Raw genomic sequence first — 17,677 nt, 5'->3', positions numbered from 1 at the left:
CAGGGTATGTCCCCTCTCTGACCCTCAGCCTCCCCCTCTTTAAAGTGGCGACAATGATGCCTTCCTGGGGTGAGGTTTAAACAAGTTGATTACGGAAAGCTCCTGGCACAGTGCCCTGCATCCTACAGACACTCAGAAAAGTGTCGTTTCAATAAAAAAAGGAAACTGGGGGCTTGGACCTGTGTCTGCAAGACTCTGGGGGTCCTGGGTCTCAGGTGCCTGGGCCCAGGTCAGACTCCCCTTGGGGGGCCCTTCCTCCACCTTCCAGTTTTCTTTCTAGCCTGCGGTGGACAAGCGCAGGGTGCTATCCCTGACCCTCCACTGCTGGGCCCAGCTGGCTTTTAGGACAGTCACCACCAGCCCCTCCAGCCTCCCCTAGCCCAGGGGGACCCCAAGCAGCTGCCCCAGGACCCACCTGACAGGGCTGTGGGCCGAAGTGCCATCCGCCACATGGCGTTGCCCGACCACCCGGGCTCCACGAAGCCAGAGGAGCCTACAACTGACGGACAGTGAGGGTGAGAGCCCTGCTGGCTGTGACATTTTGTTCTGTCCCCCTCCCCCCCACACACCTGCCACTGCAGCCACAGAGGGATCCCTACTCCCCTTAGTGCAAAGGGAGACAGGCCCAGAGAGGTGGGGCAGTTTACCTGGGTCACACAGCATGAACTGGGCTGAGCTGGGACAAGGCTATCAACCTGACGGGGCTGGGGAGAGGGGCTGGCAATGGGTGGGGGCCACAGGTGAGGCTGGGGGCTTCTCCAACAACCCCAGCAAGCTGCATGGGTTAAGAGCTTAGAGTCAACAGATGCAAGGTCAGGTCCCAGCCCTGCTACTTGCTGACCTGTGTGACTTGTCCTCCCTGGACCTGCTGATTTTCCCATCTGTAAAATGGGATCATAAGGTCTCTACACCTCCTGGGCTGGTGTGAGGCCTGAGGATGGCCATGCATGCAAAGGGCTCACTGAGCACACACAGGGCCTGGTATGCAGTAGGTGCTCAATAAACACAGCAACGTCACCATCTACCCTCTCCCTGCCCCACTTGGTAAGAAGACACCGAAGTGGATCCAGCTCTGGTTTTAAATGAAAACCAGAGGGAGGCTGGCTGCCTGGGAGGGCACGGGGGGCCTGTTCCAGGAGGCCACCCCTGCCGCCACCCCTGTGAGGAGCAGGCCATCCTGGCTGGTCTGGCTTTGGGGACCTGGTTCTCTCCATAGCTGGAGGGTTGGGCTGGCCAAGCCAGCGGGGGGCGCAGCTGGAGGGGCTCTGAAGCCAGCAGTGGCAACTGCCCCCACCCCCACAGCCCGGGCCTGCCTTTTAAGGCCGCAGAGTGTCGCCTGGGGGGAGACAAGACCCAAATAAGGCATGGGCCTGGCAGCTCAGAGCCAGGCTGTGGGTTGGTGCAGGGAGTGAGAGGCGCCGGGAATTCAAACCAGACGGGTCCCTCTGGCCAACCCCCAGCAGGGTTGCTGCCAGACCCTCTCCGGGTCCCACCACGGGGCCTTCGCCCAGGCTGGGCCCGCATCCCCAGCATGCCCTCCCTGGGGGCCTGCGACTTGTACTCTCACAGGGGGTAAATCTCACCTGGGATAGAGGAAGGGGGTTGGCAGCCCACGACTGGGGCAGGGGTTGGGGGCTCTGTGGGCAGAACAACAGCAGTGGGGGGTGGTAATGCCACCATGAGCCACGCCCGGTGCTAAGCCCAGCTCGATCCTACAAGGTAGGTAATAATAATAACAGCCAATGCTTGTGCAGCACTTATGCTGGGCCCGGCACATTCTAAGCACTTCTCATAAACAGTCTTAACTCACTGTCCTCACGAAGCCCTGTGAGTGGGTGCTAGTAACCCCTCTGCTTTACAGATGGGGAAACTGGGGCACAGAGTAGCTTGGTACTACCACTCTTCTGCCCCCCCACCCCGTGCTCAGATAAATGGATGAGTGAATATGAATATTTCCCTTTGGGGGGAAACAACGCAGAGAGGGAAAGAGACTGGTCACCCAGCTGAAGGCTGGAGCCTGGAGTGGATCCCAGGTTAGTCTAACTCCAGGGCCCGTCGTCCTCTCTCCTGGGCCACCTGGCACTGCAAGTCCCCTAGGTTCCCCTGGGCAGAGGCAGGGAGGCGCGGCGCCCATCAAGAACGCTGGTTCCTGAGAAGAACGGCCTCGGTAAGCCCTCCTCATCCCCTTTCCTCCCAGGTGAAGATGTAAAAGGCCACTAGATGACTGCTTCCAGGAAGTCGACCAAAAGAAGAGGCCGTCCCTCCAACCCCGTGGAACTTTGGGTTTTCTCTGGGATGAAGTTGGGCAGAGCGTCCGCCCTGCCCATCCTCCCCACCACTCTGCTATCGTCTTCCATTTTTTCCATGGCACTTTCCACCCTCTAACATGTTATCTGCTTGCCAGTTCCCCGGTCTGATCTTCCGCCCTCCTTGGCTGGAACGTGAACTCCACCAGGCAGGGACCTCGTCCGTCTTACGAGTGGCTGGGGAAAGTGCCTGGCGCGCAGTAGGGCCTCAGGGCTTCACTAAACCTCTTGTTGAGGAATGCATGAATCACTGGCTGAAAATGAATTTAAAGTAAGCAAACAAAATAAAAGGCAAAATAATGTGGACGGCAGACATGACTGTCTTGAAAATGAACATAAGGGTTCGAATGTCACGCCAGGGTGTCCCCGAGTTTTTAATCTGTGAACATATGGTTGGAAATTCTTTTTCAACCCACTTGCTTTGGGACATTTCACTGGGAGCCAGAGAGAACTAGAAAAACTAATGAAAGCATGGTCTGACCAGCAGTGCAGACATAACTGGCTCAAAGAAATTGTGAGTTAAAATTAAAAAAAAAAAAAAAAGAAAGAAAGTTTAAATAACAAAAACTGTCAAAAAGACCAGAAAATATTGGCTCTGGATTCAAGATTCACAAAAAATGGCCCCCCAAGCTCCCCCCAAATTCTAATAAACGGACAGAAATACTTTAAGGGATGAACCATGTCGTAAATGGCCCTATACCACACAAGATTCCAGTACGTAAAAAGCCTAGGGCTGGGGGAGGTCTCCTGTAGGATAAAAATGTCACATCCCGGGGCTTCCCTGGTGGCGCAGTGGTTGAGAATCTGCCTGCCAATGCAGGGGACACGGGTTCGAGCCCTGGTCTGGGAAGATCCCACATGCCGCGGAGCGACTCGGCCCGTGAGCCACAATTACTGAGCCTGCGCGTCTGGAGTCTGTGCTCCGCAACAAGAGAGGCAGCGATAGTGAGAGGCCCGCGCACCGCGATGAAGAGCGGCCCCCGCTTGCCGCAACTGGAGAAAGCCCTCGCACAGAAATGAAGACCCAACACAGCCATAAATAAATAAATAAATAAATAAAATTTAAAAAAAAAAGTCACATCCCTCCCACTGGTGTTGAGCCAGGGCCCCTGGAGCGGGCCCCAGTGGGCTGAGAGCCCCCCTCACCCCAGCCTGGTGGTCCACCCTGAAGGGTCCCTCCCCAGCCTCAACCTCGCCCTCCAAGGAGCTCCCGGCTAGTCCCAGGACCACAAACCCTGGCTCCACTCCGGGACCCTGACTGTGGGCCACTTCCCACCATCTGGGAGGTCCCGGCCAGCTCTATACACACACACACACACACACACACGCACGCGCGCTGCCTCCTCATCCCCACAGCCACTGCTCCCATGTCACCTCCTCCAGAAAGCCTTCCTGGACAGACCAGGGAACCCACCAAAGCCTCCCACCAACAAGCTCTCATCACTCCATCTTGACCTCCACAAGGCCAGTGCCATCTGCAGTTTCTAGCCCTGTGCCCCCCTAAGCAGCCGCCCTTCCCTCTGCCCAGTGTCTCATGTTCCTTCTCAACAGATCCTCATGAGAACACTGAGGCCCAGAGAGGAGAGGCTGCCCGTCCACACAGCAGGACCAGGGCAGGAGAAGAGGGGAGCAGAGCATGGTGTTTAAATCCCACCCTCAGCTGGGAACGGGGGTGTGAGGCGTTGGCGGTGTCCCTGGGCTCCAGTTCTGACTTTCTCTCCGAGGGGCTTATTCCTTCATAACCCTCCCCCTAGGTCTGCTGGGTCCAGTGACCACAGACCACATGAGCGCAGCCTCCCCTGCCCCAGCCCAGCTCCCCTCCCGGGAATTTACTTTGCAAATGTAAATATTTGCTACTGTTGGCCTGAGCCAGGGTTTGGGGTCAGGGCTGGAGCTGGGAGCTCCAAGAACTCTCCAGCAGCCCTCTGGGAAGCCCTGGTCTGTGTCTGTCCTGGTCCCTCTGCGGGTAAAATGAGGTTTCCACTCATTTCCCGTGCACCCACTTAACGCCAGACCCGTTCCAGGAACCAGAGAGACAGGATTAGTGATGAAAGGGTGGGGATCCTCGGAGCCAGGAGGGAGCGCCAAGAAGGTTACAGGCAGAGAGGACAGCCACTGCCCAGGCTCTGGGGTGGGAGAGAAGGCCATAGTGGGCCCCGGGCAAAACGGAGGGAGGGCGAGGCTGGGGCACCTCGCTGGGGCAGCTGGGAGGGCAGAGGGGGAGCCTCCCGGCTGGGGGTGGAGGATACACTGGTGGGAGTCGGAGGTGGGGGCCACTGAGCCTCCCAGACAGGAGTGGAGTAGACGGGTGGCAGATATGGGCAAATTCCAACAGCATTTAACCTGCAGGATTCTGAATCTGCAGAGTAAGGCACAGGCTTGGCACTGCACCTGGCATTTGGTTAGAGCACAAGAGCCGTGTTTGGGAAGGGCCCAGCCCTGGACGGTGGAGAGGCCGAGGGGCCCAGGAAGTACTGGGCTGGAATCTCTGTCTGCTTTTAAGCTTTTTTACTGTGTGACCCTGGGCAAACTTCTTCCCTTGCTGTTCCCCACCGCAGAAGACAAGGGCTGTGGGGGTCCACGGATGGGGAAGGGACAGGTGTGATGGACAGACGGGGACAGTGAGGGGGAAAGTGGAGGCTGCCCGGCTCTGGGGGAGCCCATGGGGAGGGGAAGGTGAGGGAGCCCCCTCTCCTCTATCTTTCTATCTGGGAGGAGCTGGGGCAGAGGCTGGCTTCCATCAGTCCCAGCTGTCTGAACACGTGCCCCACGAAGTCCTTGGCCAGCGCTGCTGCAGAGGAAAGACCTCGGCTCTGGTCAGACTGAAGGGCTTTGAATCCAGCTGTGACCCAGAGCAAGGCACTCCTCTCTCCCAGCCTCAGTTTCCACAATTGGACCTTCTGTACCATGACATGATGGCACGATGCAGGTGAGTACAAATCATGGTGCCCAGCACAGAGGACAGTGGCAGCTTTCCTCCCCCTTTATGACAGTGGCAGTCATAAAGTCTACATCATTATGACTGCAGGAGGGTCTGAGGCAGGGCGACATTGCAGACCTCAGGTCAGAGCCCTTGGGAGAATCCCAGCCATGATGCTTACTTGCTGTGTGACCTTATGTGAGACCTGTACCCTCTCTGAGCCTCACTTACATCATCTGGACAATGGGGTTGTTGGGTGAGAGATCAGTCTGCGGGGAGCCCCCAGAGGCAGGGTGATCACTACAGCCCTACCCTCAGCAGAGCCCAACAGCCCAGGCCACTCAGGGGATCAGGACCAGCCCACGTGATGCATTCTGGCCTTGGCCATTCCTTGCCCGTTGTTTCTGGTAGTAGCAGGCAGCCAGGTGAGAGCCTGGGCCAGTCTCCTCCCTGCCATCCAGCCCCAAGGCCTGGAGGCACTGACAGATGGACGCTTGGTCAGGCTGGTCCCAGTCCCAGCTCTCACATACTGAGTGACCCCAGGCCAACCCCCTCACCTCTCTGAGCCTCAGTTTCTCCATTTGTAAAAAGGGGCCCATTCTAGCCCCTTCCTCACGGTTGTCAAGAACATTAAAAAAACCATCCTCACTCATTATCACAGAGTGAACACTCCCACTATACAGATGGGAAAACCAGCACTAAAAGTCATGAAGTCTGCTGGCCTCACAAACATCAAGTCCAGAGAGTAGAGGCCTGTTTTCTGAGCAGCTGACTGAGAAATGGGGTCTCAGAGCTGGGAGGCAGGGCAGACTCCCCAGCACAGGGGGCCAAAGGGGAGAGGAAGACATTTATTAAGTAGCTATGTTGGAGGCATGTCTCTGGTCCTCATAATAAGGTGTGAGGCAGGCACTTCTCCATCTGAGGTGACTTTCAGATAGAGACGGGGTTCAGAGAGGTGAAGTGACTTGCCCCAAGTCACACAGCAGAGCACAGCTGATCCAAGGCTGGATTCTGGAATGATAGGTGTTTCCTTTCCCTCTTCAGCTCACTCTGGGCCCTGTTGCCCCTAGTGACGCAGCTCTTTGACCTCAGGTCATGTCACAACACTGGACAGACCGCAAGGGAAGTCACCAGCAGGGAAAACAGCTGGGGGAGCCCAGCCTGAAGCTGGCTGTCATAGGAAGGGCAGGGTCCGGCGTGGGTCAGCAATGTCCTCATGCTTCGCCATCCCCATTCCCAGGGCCCCAGCAGAGCAGTTTTCTAGAATATCCAGGCCTTGGCATCCCTTTACTCGTCTCCAACCTCGTGGGTGTGGAGAGGCCCTTCCTGTCCCATTGGGCATCACGCCACGTGCTGCCCTCCATGGGCTGCGGCGCCACCTGCTTCATTTCACCCTTGCAACATCCCTGGGAGGCCGACTGTATGATCCTGCCCATTTCACAGGTGAGGACACTGAGGCCCAGGGCAGGAGAGCCCCAGGTGTTGCAAGAGCACAAGGCAGCTTGGTGCCCTTTAGAGAAGGTGCCCCTCACTCTGAGTGGGCACGAGACAAGTGCCGTCTGAACTGCAGCCTCCCCCACCCCCGGCCCGATACCCCTGCACAACGACTCGCACGGTGCACGGGGAGTACCCGGCCCAAGGCCACACAGCTGGTGTGTGGCAGAGCTGGCCCATCCCCAGGCTGGAACCCCAAGGCCCTGCCGAGGGAGACATCAGGGTTGGCCCGGCCCCAGTCCTTGTCTCACACCCCCACCTCACCCCCGCGGCAGAGCCCCAGCCCTTGGCTTGGTCGTGGATGCACAGCCTCCAGCTGCTGCACTCAAGGGCATGGGCGCTGCCGCCACCTGCTCCACGATGGCCCCACAGACCTGGGAAGGTTTGCCCTTGGGAGGGGAGCCAGGGACAGAGTGGCCTATGTACCGGCAAGCGCTCTGCACCCAGGGGGCCCCCGCACCCTGGGGATTCGCCCCCTCCTTACCACCAGCTCCTCTGTGGCCTCCTTGGCAACAGTCCCTCCTGGCTGGCTCCCCTCCTGCCCCTGGGGCCCTTCTGCCTCCCCCTCTTCCTCCCAGCATGTAGGGGAGGGCGCTGTTCCTGGCCCCCTCCCTTCCCTTCCTGTCTGCCCCTCCCAGCCTCCCACATCTGCCTTGGTGAGAGTCTCAGCCAGTTTCCTTCCCTGCCATCCAGCCTCAAGGCCTGGAGGCACTGACACATGGACGCTTGGTCAGGCTGGTCCCAGTCCCAGCTCTCACATACTGAGTGACCGCAGGTCAACCCCCTCACCTCTCTGAGCCTCAGTTTCTCCATCTGTAAAAGGGGCTGCCTCTCCATACCGGACCCCTGCTGGACGTCGGGCAGCTCCCCCCTCCCTCTGGCCACCCTGCTCCTCCCCCGCTGTGTTGGGGGCTCTCCCACCCCACATGGAAACCACCAGGCTCCCTCCCTGCCCCACTCCATGGGGAGTCTGCCCCCACCCCGTATGACTTCACCTCTCTGGGCCTCCGTTGCCCCATCTGTGAACTGGGGCTGCTGTGGGGTCCCAGGGAGGTGAAGTGTGTAAATCTCTCAAGAAACACCTATGAATGGCGCTATAAGCATCACCTTCCCTTGATTCGGAGGCTGTGTTTCACACGTCGGTGTTTCTGGAATCAGAATGCATCTTTCGACCGATAGTCACATTAAAGTGCTACTTGGGGGCCCCGAATGCCTCTTTCTATTGAGGGGCCTACGGGCCTGGTTCTCAGGCTGGCTCTAGGCCAGTCCATCCTCTTTCTGGACATTCTTCGGAGCACACTGGGTTCAGCCAGGCAGTGAGGGTGGATGCAGCCTGGACCCCTCAGCAGAGGTAGGCGCCCTCGAGGAGACGGCGCTGCCGGTAGCTGTGTGGCCAGGGGAGGGGCAGGCTGCCTCCTCTGCGCCCCTGCTGGGTGCTTGGCCCCAAACCACCGAGCTGCACGCAGAGAAGGTGGGGGGTGAGAGGGGGGCCTCTGCCTGGGACACACTCCGCATACAGGGTGCCCAGCTGAGTCCTCCCATCCCTGAGGGCCTGGGGGAAGCCAGGCAGACCTGGGTTCGAATCCTGCCACTTAGGAGCTGTGTGCCCATCACACGCCCCTCCCTGTGTGCCCATCACACAGCCTTGGTTTCCTCACCTGCAGACTGGTGTAGCCATCCCAACCTTGCTGACCCACTGCACTAAGTGGTGCTTCGCTTCCCTGCACCGTTACCACCTCCCATGGAAATGTCCCCAAGTTTGGAGGAAAGGCTTGGGATGTGTGACCTAAGACGTGAGCTACCCAGCATGTATGAAATTCCTCCAGGGGTCCTGACAGTGTCCCAAGAGGCAGGTGGTCAACACCCGTGGGACAGCAGACACCCACTGTGGCCCAGCTGCGTCTGGCCGGCAGCTCTGTGCAGCAGCCCCGGTAAGTGTGGCGCTGCGCCCTTGAGCACCTACCGACTCAGCGATGGTTTACAGCTCCCTCCCACACACCTGAGGGGAGGCACCTGGTCTTCGCCTGGGGCAGTCCTACCTTCCTCACAGCTCGACCCCGAGCGCCCAGGGCAGCACCTCCACTCGCGGGCTGTCACCGTCTTGTACATCACCTTGTATGTGGGTCTCACCACGGTTCTGTAGCTGAAAGAGCGCCCAGGTGGCCCGGTTCAGATGGGCCTTCCGCCACCCCTCCCACCATCCATGGGGACAAGCCCAGAGCCTCCAGGGTCCTCTGCCACCTCCAGGTCCCTCTGGAGCCTCTTTCCTCATGCATTCTGGGACTCAGCCCTTCCATTCCCTCCCCAGCCCACAGCCGGGGGGATCTAGAAACCAGCTGGACAGAAAGCCCCTGCGAGCTGGGCTAGACTGTCCCCAGTGGTGAACGCTCACTGAGCGAAGGCGTGCAGGTGAATGCTGGAATCCCTCCCCCAAGGAAGGCCCAAAAGTCAAGGGGAGGCACTGGGAATGGACAATGGTCCCTTTGTCCGCCCACCCTTGGGGTCCCAGGCATCTCCTGCACTGGGTCCCAGCCCCAGCACCAGCCCTTCGACCAGGCCGTGCCCACAGCGGGAACGCCAGCAGCTCCTGCTCCACGCGGTCTCGCTCACCTGTTCCCAGGGCAGCTCATGGGCCAGGGGCAATTCTGCAGCACACGCTGCAGGTAGGTGCCATTCTGCACGTGGCACGAGATGGTGCGGGTCACCACGTATGAGCACCAGTTCCTGAAACAGACCAGCAGAGAGGAAGCTCAGGTGCCACGCGCAGCCCATGTTCTCTCTGGGAGCCCCGAGTCTCCAGGCAGGGAGACCCCTAAGCTCTCTGAGTTCTTCGGGCCCTGGTGGGAGTCTTTGGGCTGAAGTGGCTGAGCAGTGAATTCCAGAACCCTGGAGGGGACAGCTGTGCTGGGGGCTCTCGGAGGTCTTGGGGAATGAGCTGCAGGCGGCCAGACGGGAGCAGGGCATCTTCACTGGGGCTCTTCCTCCTCAGCATCTCCTTTCCAACCCTGACCCGTCCAGGCCACCACTGCCTCCCACCTCCCACCGGGACAAGGGCAGCGAGTAGGTGTCTTTCCCCTCACTCTCTCCCCAGACGGAGGGTCAGACAATGGAAACCTGGCAGTGTCCCTTGCCTAGCCCTACCCTCAGCCCTCCAAGTCTCCTGCTCCCACTCCTGCTGTGGATCCCTCACCTCCAGGCCTTTGCTCATGCTGGACCTGATGCCTGGAGCACCCTTCCCCCAGTTCTCTTCCTGACACCTCCTACCTTCGAAGCCCCGCTGTGCTGTCACCTCTTCCCTTGTCCTCTTCCACCTCCACCCCCATCTGAGTAGAAGCGATGGTTCCCTGCCTAGGATCCTAAGCGCTCTGTATCCCTGTCATGCTGAATTAAGCTGGTGATTCGATTCATGTCTGCCCTCTCCCTCCCTGAGGCATGTGAGAAAGAGGCTCTGTCTCACTTATCCTCAGGTCCCCTCTGTGTGACAGCTGGGATGCACAATCAATATCCCAAGCATGGAGGACTGACTTTTTCAAATGCCAACGAATAATCATCTTGCACTGCACATACTGAGCACCTACTGTATGCTAAAGGTATTTACATCATCTTCCCACAGTGAACCAGGAACCACCCCCCCATTTAACAGAGGGGTAAACTGAGCCTCAGGGAGGGGAAGACAATTGTTCATGTTAAAGAGCTGGTGCATGGCGGATCTGGATTTGAACCCAGGAATGTGGACGGCTCAGCCTGGCCCCCACCTCCATCCCAGAGGCCCCGTCAGCTCCCGTCTCCTCCCCACCTCCTGAGCCACGGTCTGTGGCTCTGTGAAGGCCTCAGCCTGGGAACCTGCTGACCCTGGGCTCCAGGCCACAAAGGAAAGTCTGGTGGGGTGGGGGCTCAAGCTGAGAAGGGTCACCTGAAATGGTCACTCCTTTCCCAGCACCAGCAAAAAAACGCAGGTCCGTGACCCCGTGCAGGGCTGAGGGCCGGTGAGCACCTGGAATGTCCCAGCCATCACGGAGGTGCCTGCCACCTCAGAAACCCAGCCCTGCAGCTGCAGCCCCACCCCCACCCAGCCCACCTGAAGGAGAAAGTCTTTGGCAGGGACCAGTTGACAAACTCGCTATGGGACTCTGCGGAAGTCCCTTCACCGTTCTGTGTCACGCTGAAATCAGTCCAGGAGGAGGAAACACCCTGGCCGACCGCACGGAGGTGGGAAAGCCAGAGAAGGGTGGCTCTGATCAGCCCAGTGATGGGGCAGGAGCTCAAAAGAGCCCTCGGCCAGGGAACCCACAGCAGAGGTGCCAGGCGCTTGTTACAGCACTGTCAGGAATGGCGCAAAACTGGAACAGCCTAAGTGGGACCCCTAGACACAGAGAACCAGGTGCTGTGACAGAGTTCAAGGTCTCCATGTGCCTGGTTAAGGGGGAAAAAGTATGTGTGGACCAAGAGAATGACATTTCCATTAATACATGAAAACCAGAGAAAGCCAAAAGACTGTAAATGTATGTACATATAAAGCTATGTGTGTATTTTTTTTTTTTTTAATTTTATTTGGCCACGCTATGCGGCTTGTGGGACCTTAGTTCCCCAACCAGGGATCGAACCCCGGCCCTTGGCAGTGAAAGCACGGAGTCCTAACCGCTGGACGCCAGGGAATTCCCTATGTGTGTATTAAGTGAGGAAAAATCACATGCCTAGATGAGCTCCATCCACTCAGGACCCTGTGCTCACAGCAGCCTCCGTTTACCATGCCAGGAGCTGTGCCCAGGGCCTTCCATACACCTAATTATAAGCGCCACTTTACAGATGGGAAGACTGAGGCTCTGGGGTCTGGGATGTGCCCCAGGCACCCACGATGAGCGACACCGTCACGGTTGGAACTCAGCTTCTTCTAACCCCAGGGCTTGTGCTCTTAACCACAGGCTGGAAATGTTTCTCCTAATGAGCAAGTGGGGATTTTATGTTTAAAAAGATGCATTTCAAAAAGGCCCCCCAGTGCTCGCTTCGGCAGCACATATACTAAAATTGGAACGATACAGAGAAGATTAGCATGGCCCCTGCGCAAGGATGACACGCAAATTCGTGAAGCATTCCATATTTAAAAAAAAAAAAAAGGTTCTGAAGAACCTAGGGGCAGGACAGGAATAAAGATGCAGACGTAGAGAATGGACTTGAGGACACGGGGAGTGGGAAAGGTAAGCTGGGACGAAGTGAGAGAGTGGCATGGCCATATATACACTACCAAATGTAAAATAGATAGCTAGTGGGAAGCAGCCGCATAGCACAGGGAGATCAGCTGGGTGCTTTGTGACCAACTAGAGTGGTGGGATAGGGAGGGTGGGAGGGAGACGCAAGATGGAGGAGATATGGGGATATATGTATATATATAGCTGATTCACTTTGTTATAAAGCAGAAACTAACACACCACTGTAAAACAATTATACTCCAATAAAGATGTTAAAAAAAAAAAGGCCCCTCACCCGTTAGAGCCTCTGGGTCCCCAGAGCTGTGGTTTAAAACCCGCTGGGATCTTGTTTGGGGGGGACATAAGCCCCTTTGGAGACTGATGTGAGCTGTCGCTCCTCCCCCCAAAAATGCATAAAACTTGGGGTACAAGTTCAGGGGGACTCAGGGGCTCCCTGAGCCTGTGTGATGTCCCGCAGGCTAGCTCAGGGGCTCTGTGAGTGGAGGAAGGAGGGAGGGAGGGAGCAACCTGGGCAGAGGACGGCCAGAGCATGGGACACAGGAGGAGGGCCCTGGGCACGGACTGAAGACTCCATGCCAGTGTACAGACTCACACACATGCACACACATCAATATGCACACACACATGCAGACATGAAAGCACACAGACACACCCACATACACAACTTCCAGACACACGTGTCCATGTGCACACACAGACCCACATAAGCGTGCACGCACACACACACACTACAGCACGCAATCAGACCAAGGTCAATCTGGCAGGACACATAACCACAGAAATGACTGTCCAACTTGCACTCGGGCCCACACCTGCAGACACAGGGCTGTGCACCCTCACACACATGTGTGCACACCCCCCCCCCCCATGCCCAGCCCCTGGACTGGACTGGGGGAGGCAGGCCTGTGACTGCCCACAATTGCCCTAGCAATTCTTTTGACCACAGGGGAGCTAGAGAAAACAATTTTTTTCTTCTTCTTCCTTACTTAAAATCTCCCCCATGTGAGTTGCTGCCTGGTTCCCCGGGTTATTTCCCACGAGCTGGAGTTTGCTTGAATCCCCTGCTTAGGAGACACGGAGCTGATGGCCGGCTAGCAGACATTTTAGACAGGAGGGGACACTCTGGCCAGGTGGGGTTCAAGGTCAGCCCCTCGTGCCCTCCACCTGGGGGGTCACCAATAATTACGCGCTGCCCCTCCCTGGCCTTGAAGACCCAGCCCCACTGCTGCCAGGATAAGCCCGAGCTCCTCCGCAGGGTCCTAGCCTGGCTCCGCCACCCGCCCACCCCTCCGTCCACTTTCCAGGGGCGCTGCTGGCCTGAAGTCCACAGCCCACCACGCTGCCCGCCACCCTGCAAGCCCTGACCGCTGGGTCCTGCACACTTGTGCTGCTGCTTTCTCCTTCCTGCCCTCCCCCCCATGCGCGTCTTCTCCCCACCTCAGATCTTTGCATAGGAGATTCCCCCTGCCTGGAAAGCCCTCTCCCTGCTCCAGCAAACTCCTATTCATCCTCTGGGTCTCAGTCCTGAGGCTCTGGGCACAGTTGGGCACCTGCAGGGCCCCCCCTCAGCCACTCACAGCAGCCCTGAGCTTTTTCCTCCCCCGATGGTGCTGTGGGAGGGCGCTGGTGGGGACCAAGCCAGTATGGGGCTCAGCCCGGGGGCGCTCAGGGAGGTTTGCTGAATGACTGAACGACTGAGAACAGACAGTGGCCCTGGGCAGAAGAGCCAGGACCCAGGTTCCCAGAGATGGGCGCAGTCCTTGGAGGCCCCGCCCCCATCCTGCTGCCCTTGGGAGCTTCTTTTCTGGGGCGTGGTTGGTGATAAGCCACCCAGGAACCTGATGACACTGGGTTACCTCCTGTGGGATGGGACAATGGCAGGGGCTGGGAGGAGGCAGCACCTCTCTCCTGGGCCTGCCACTTCTGCCCACTCAGCACCTCCTGGGCCTCCAGAGGCTGCCGGGAGGAGAGCAAACAGGCCAGACCAGCTCGGCCTGGCACTGGCCACCCCCACGAGGGCCCCCCCACATCTGCCCTCCACCCCCTGCCACGAGGAGCTCAGGGGACTTTGTCTCCATGGGGCCCAGGGCTGTGATCCGGAACAGTGATAGGGGCTAATTGCAGGAGGCAGCCAAGCGGGCTGGGGGCCAAGGGCCGCTATGAAAAGGAGAGGAAAGAAAGAAGACCCACAGGGTGGGGGTGGGGTGAACAGAGCCAGAACCCCACACCGGAGGCAAACCCCACACACTGGCTCTGCTGCTTCCTAAGTTGGTGACCTTGGACAAAGCCCTGACCCACTCGGGGCCTCACTTTGTCCATCTGCAAATGGGGACAGCAGACTCTCCTCCAGCAAGGGAGGTTTCATGCAAAGCCCTTAGCGCAGCGCTGACGGCTTTTGGTAGTTCTTGTTCCTGGACCGTGACATAGGGCCCACACCAGGCGGCTGTGGTCCAGGGGCTTCCCTGAGGGACACCAGCACTGTACCTTCTACACAAGGTCCTCCCCCTTGACTTTGGGATAGGGATTGCCAGGCTCTGCATTCTACCAAGTGGAAACTGAGGCTCCAAGAGAAGTCACCTACCCAGGTCACCCCTGTGGGTATAGCGCTGGGATCTGAGCTCCCAAGGGAGGGGGTGGGGAAGAAAATTCTCCACTCTCCTTGATTCTTGGATTTGCCCAAAAAAAGCCAGTACTGCAGGGGAAGAAGCCTGGACCAGGACACCGGTGACGGCTTCAACTCTACAGCCACAGCGTTGAGACACTGAGATGGGTCATTAAAGGCTGGAAGGGCCCTCAGAGGGGCAGGAAGCACCCCCAGCAGGGACTGGGGGGGCAGATAGGGGCAAGGGCGAGCCAAGGCAGCTCTGCACAGCCCCGGGCACCCTGGTTCCGGGGGTCTCAAAGTCTTGCCACATTCTTGGGCCTGGGGGCGGCCCCTTGGATGCCTTCCCAGGCCTCCCCCTCCCCAGGCACAAAGCCTCTTTTCTCCCTCTGGTCTCTCGGCTGCCAAGGGGCACCTGGGGCACCGGGATAGGGGTGGAGGGAGGGCTGATGGGGAGCAACATCCCCATGCCATCTCCAATGATGCTGGGACAGGGCCACAAGGGGAGGTCCTGGCAGCCGAGAACCACAGATTCCTCTGGCTAGGGGTCCCTCCCCTCACTTAATGTTGGTCATAGCAGGAACCACTGTACATCAGGTCCTGCACTGGTTCCTCCCATGGGGAACCGTCCTCAGAACAGGCCTGTGTGCAGGGGATGAGGGGAGGGAAGAGGGGAACAGTGAGGAAACTGAGAGGGGAACTGAGACCTGGGGCCCTGAAGAGACCTGCCTGAGGTCACACACTGAGTGGGTGACAGAGCCAGGAATAAAACCCTGCTCTATCTGAGGCCAGAGCCCCTAATTCCTAACCACGACCTGCAAACCTTTTTCAGCTCCCCAAGCTGACAAAAGCTTGCTCTCCTCCAGGAGAGCTGCTGGGGTGAAAAGTACACTGGATCTGGAAACTGATTGACTTAGATTGAGGTGCCTTTCCCTCTCTAGGCCTTGGTTTTCTTATCTGTAAAATGGGAGCAACAGCATTGCCTACAGAGCTTTTGTGATGCTCAGGCCACTGTGAGCCTTCTATGACCAGATGGGGTGACAGTCCTCAGTGACCACCAGATACCTGCCCACAGACACCATTCTGCTCCCACATAGCAAGTCCTGGGGGGCCAAGGAGTCCAGGCTGCGAGGCAGTGGACTGGCTGAAGGGCAGTCCAGGCCTTATGCCTTCTCAACCATCATCCTGAGCTTGACACTGGGGACCCTGGGGGTTCACATCCTTGGCCTAGGCAGGTCATGTCCCCTCTCTGAGCCTCACCTTCCTCCTCTATGAAATGAGGACCATAAAAATGTGTGCCTCCCATGGCAGTCGGGAAGATTCTGGAGGGGATAGGTACAGGTGAAATGCCAGCCCAGGTCAGCATGCATGGTGGTGGCTGTGACATCTGCCAGCCGTCAGTCCCTGTCTCAAGACAACTGCTCCTCTGGCCTCTGATGCCACGGCCACCTCTGCCCTCCAGCCCTGCCCATGTCACCTGCTCTTGCTAGCCCAGTGGGGGCACGCTGGCCCCTGACCACTGGGAAAAGGGAATTTCTGAAAAGAATTAAAGAATTGAGCCCGTAGGGGGTGGGGGCCGGGCAGGCCTTTGAATGGGATGAAAAGGCCTGGAGAGGCCTGGCTACTCCGTATTGTCTGCCTCAGACAACAGTGGCGGCTGGCCCTCGAGAGGGGACCCCAGCAGGGGCAGGGGCAGGGGCAGGGGCTACAGCCAGGAGAGGGGCCTGGGTAGGTTCAAACAGTGTCACCAAGGCCAGAAAGACACAGATTTGAATCCCAGTTCTGCTATTAATGGTCAATGAGCCTAGAAGATTATGTTAATTGTCTGGGGCCTCAATTTGCTCATCTGCTAAATGGGGACAAGAGTTCCCTACCTCATTCAATCCTTGAACACTGCACATAAAGGGCCCCCCTCACTGGTACTGGGAGATGCTCCATAAACACCACCAGACAGAATGCTCCCTGCTCCTGAGAGAGCAGCAGGAAGACAGAGCACTTGCTCCCAGCGCAGTCCAAAATGCCAGGTCCCTGGGGGCCGACACTGACCCTCGGTCTGTGAAACTCCACCCCAGTCTTCTTCCTTTGAGGGAAATAAATAGCTGGGATACTAAAAAATAGCCAGGAGCACAGTAAAGCGGGGAGGGTCCCCCAAGTGTCAGCTAGAGGGTGTCCTGGGGCTTCTCCTATGTGCAGGAAGGGGGCCCTAGGGAGAGGGTGGGGGAAGTCTTGGTGGTTTCCTCCCTCGGGGGAAACCACCCCCTGGGGCTCTGGAGGTGAAGTGGTGGGGGGTGGAGAAGGCTGTCGGGGGACTGCCGGCTCCGTATACGTGAAGTAGGGGACCCCCGCAGGGCCTGGAGCTTCTGCCAGATAGCGGGGAGGCCCAGGGTTCCTGCCCCAACCCGGGCTGGCAATGAGGTGGGGAACCAGGTCCCTTTCCCAATCCCAGGCTTGCACGGAGTTTGGGGGGGGGGCGGTGCCTGGAGTCCCTGTCCCCAACCCCGGTCTGGCAGGGCACAGAGGTGGTGCGGGGGGTGGGGGCAGCCCTTACCTGCGTGCAGAGAACGGGGCTCCCCCAACGCTCCACGCGGCGCTGCCTCCCGGGAGCAGGAGCCCGAAGCAAAGCAGCGCCCAGGCCCGCGGGCCGCCCATGTTGCGCCCGGTGCCCTCCGCGCGCGGCCCCTCGCCGTCGCCCCCAGCCTGGCGTCCCCGCCCGCGCAGCCAGCCGCCTAGGACGCGCGGATCCCGGTTCCCAGCGCAGCGGCGGGAGGGAGGGCGGGCGGGAGGCGGGCGCGGGGCGGGGGCGCGCGTTCCAGGCCTCGCCCGGCCCCTCCGCGCGGCCCCCCGCCCCTTGCGCCGCCGCTGCCAACGCGGAAGGAGCCCCGGGGGGCCGGGCACCCCCGCCAGGAAGGCCGCCAGGTGCCCACCTGAGCCTGGCGCCCTGCGCCGCGTGGCCCTTTTGGGGGCGCGGTGCCAGTTTCGAGGTGCCCTCCCACGTGTTGCAAAGTGGGGAGCTGAGGCTGGGCCACGGTCTCAGACGCAGCCAGGACCCAAACCCAACAAGCCTGGGCTAATGATGCGGGGGCCTCATCCCCTCTCGACATTTTTGAGGGTTCCAGTTCCCGAGCTACGAGGGACGGTCCATCTATGC

The 17,677-nt window shown here is 58.8% G+C and overlaps 1 protein-coding gene and 1 non-coding gene across 7 annotated transcripts in view; one reads left to right on the top strand and one right to left on the bottom strand.

The window, feature by feature from the left end:
• The window catches only part of EMID1 (EMI domain containing 1), a 40,216-nt gene extending 22,988 nt beyond the window's left edge, over positions 1-17,228 (bottom strand). For 5 of the 6 annotated variants that reach the window (XM_061169440.1, XM_061169442.1, XM_061169444.1 and 2 more), the window contains exons 1-4: positions 17,078-17,228; positions 9,331-9,444; positions 8,760-8,863; positions 416-499 (exon numbers count right to left, since the gene is read on the bottom strand). In XM_061169440.1, the coding sequence (XP_061025423.1) occupies positions 416-499; positions 8,760-8,863; positions 9,331-9,444; positions 17,078-17,178 (403 nt within the window). In that variant the 5' untranslated portion in view covers positions 17,179-17,228. The remainder of the gene's footprint in view (positions 1-415; positions 500-8,759; positions 8,864-9,330; positions 9,445-17,077) is intronic. The other variant, XM_061169441.1, reaches the window with a different exon arrangement.
• LOC133076032 (U6 spliceosomal RNA) lies at positions 11,716-11,822 on the top strand. The gene has a single exon (XR_009697453.1). It is a non-coding gene; the product is annotated as a U6 spliceosomal RNA (small nuclear RNA).
• Positions 17,229-17,677: the final 449 nt, after the last annotated feature.

This window comes from Eubalaena glacialis, chromosome 15 (genome assembly GCF_028564815.1).
Source record: "Eubalaena glacialis isolate mEubGla1 chromosome 15, mEubGla1.1.hap2.+ XY, whole genome shotgun sequence".
NCBI classification, from domain to species: Eukaryota; Metazoa; Chordata; class Mammalia; order Artiodactyla; family Balaenidae; genus Eubalaena; species Eubalaena glacialis.
The sequence above is the reverse complement of the archived record's forward strand: the minus strand, read 5'-3'. Positions and strand labels throughout refer to the sequence as shown.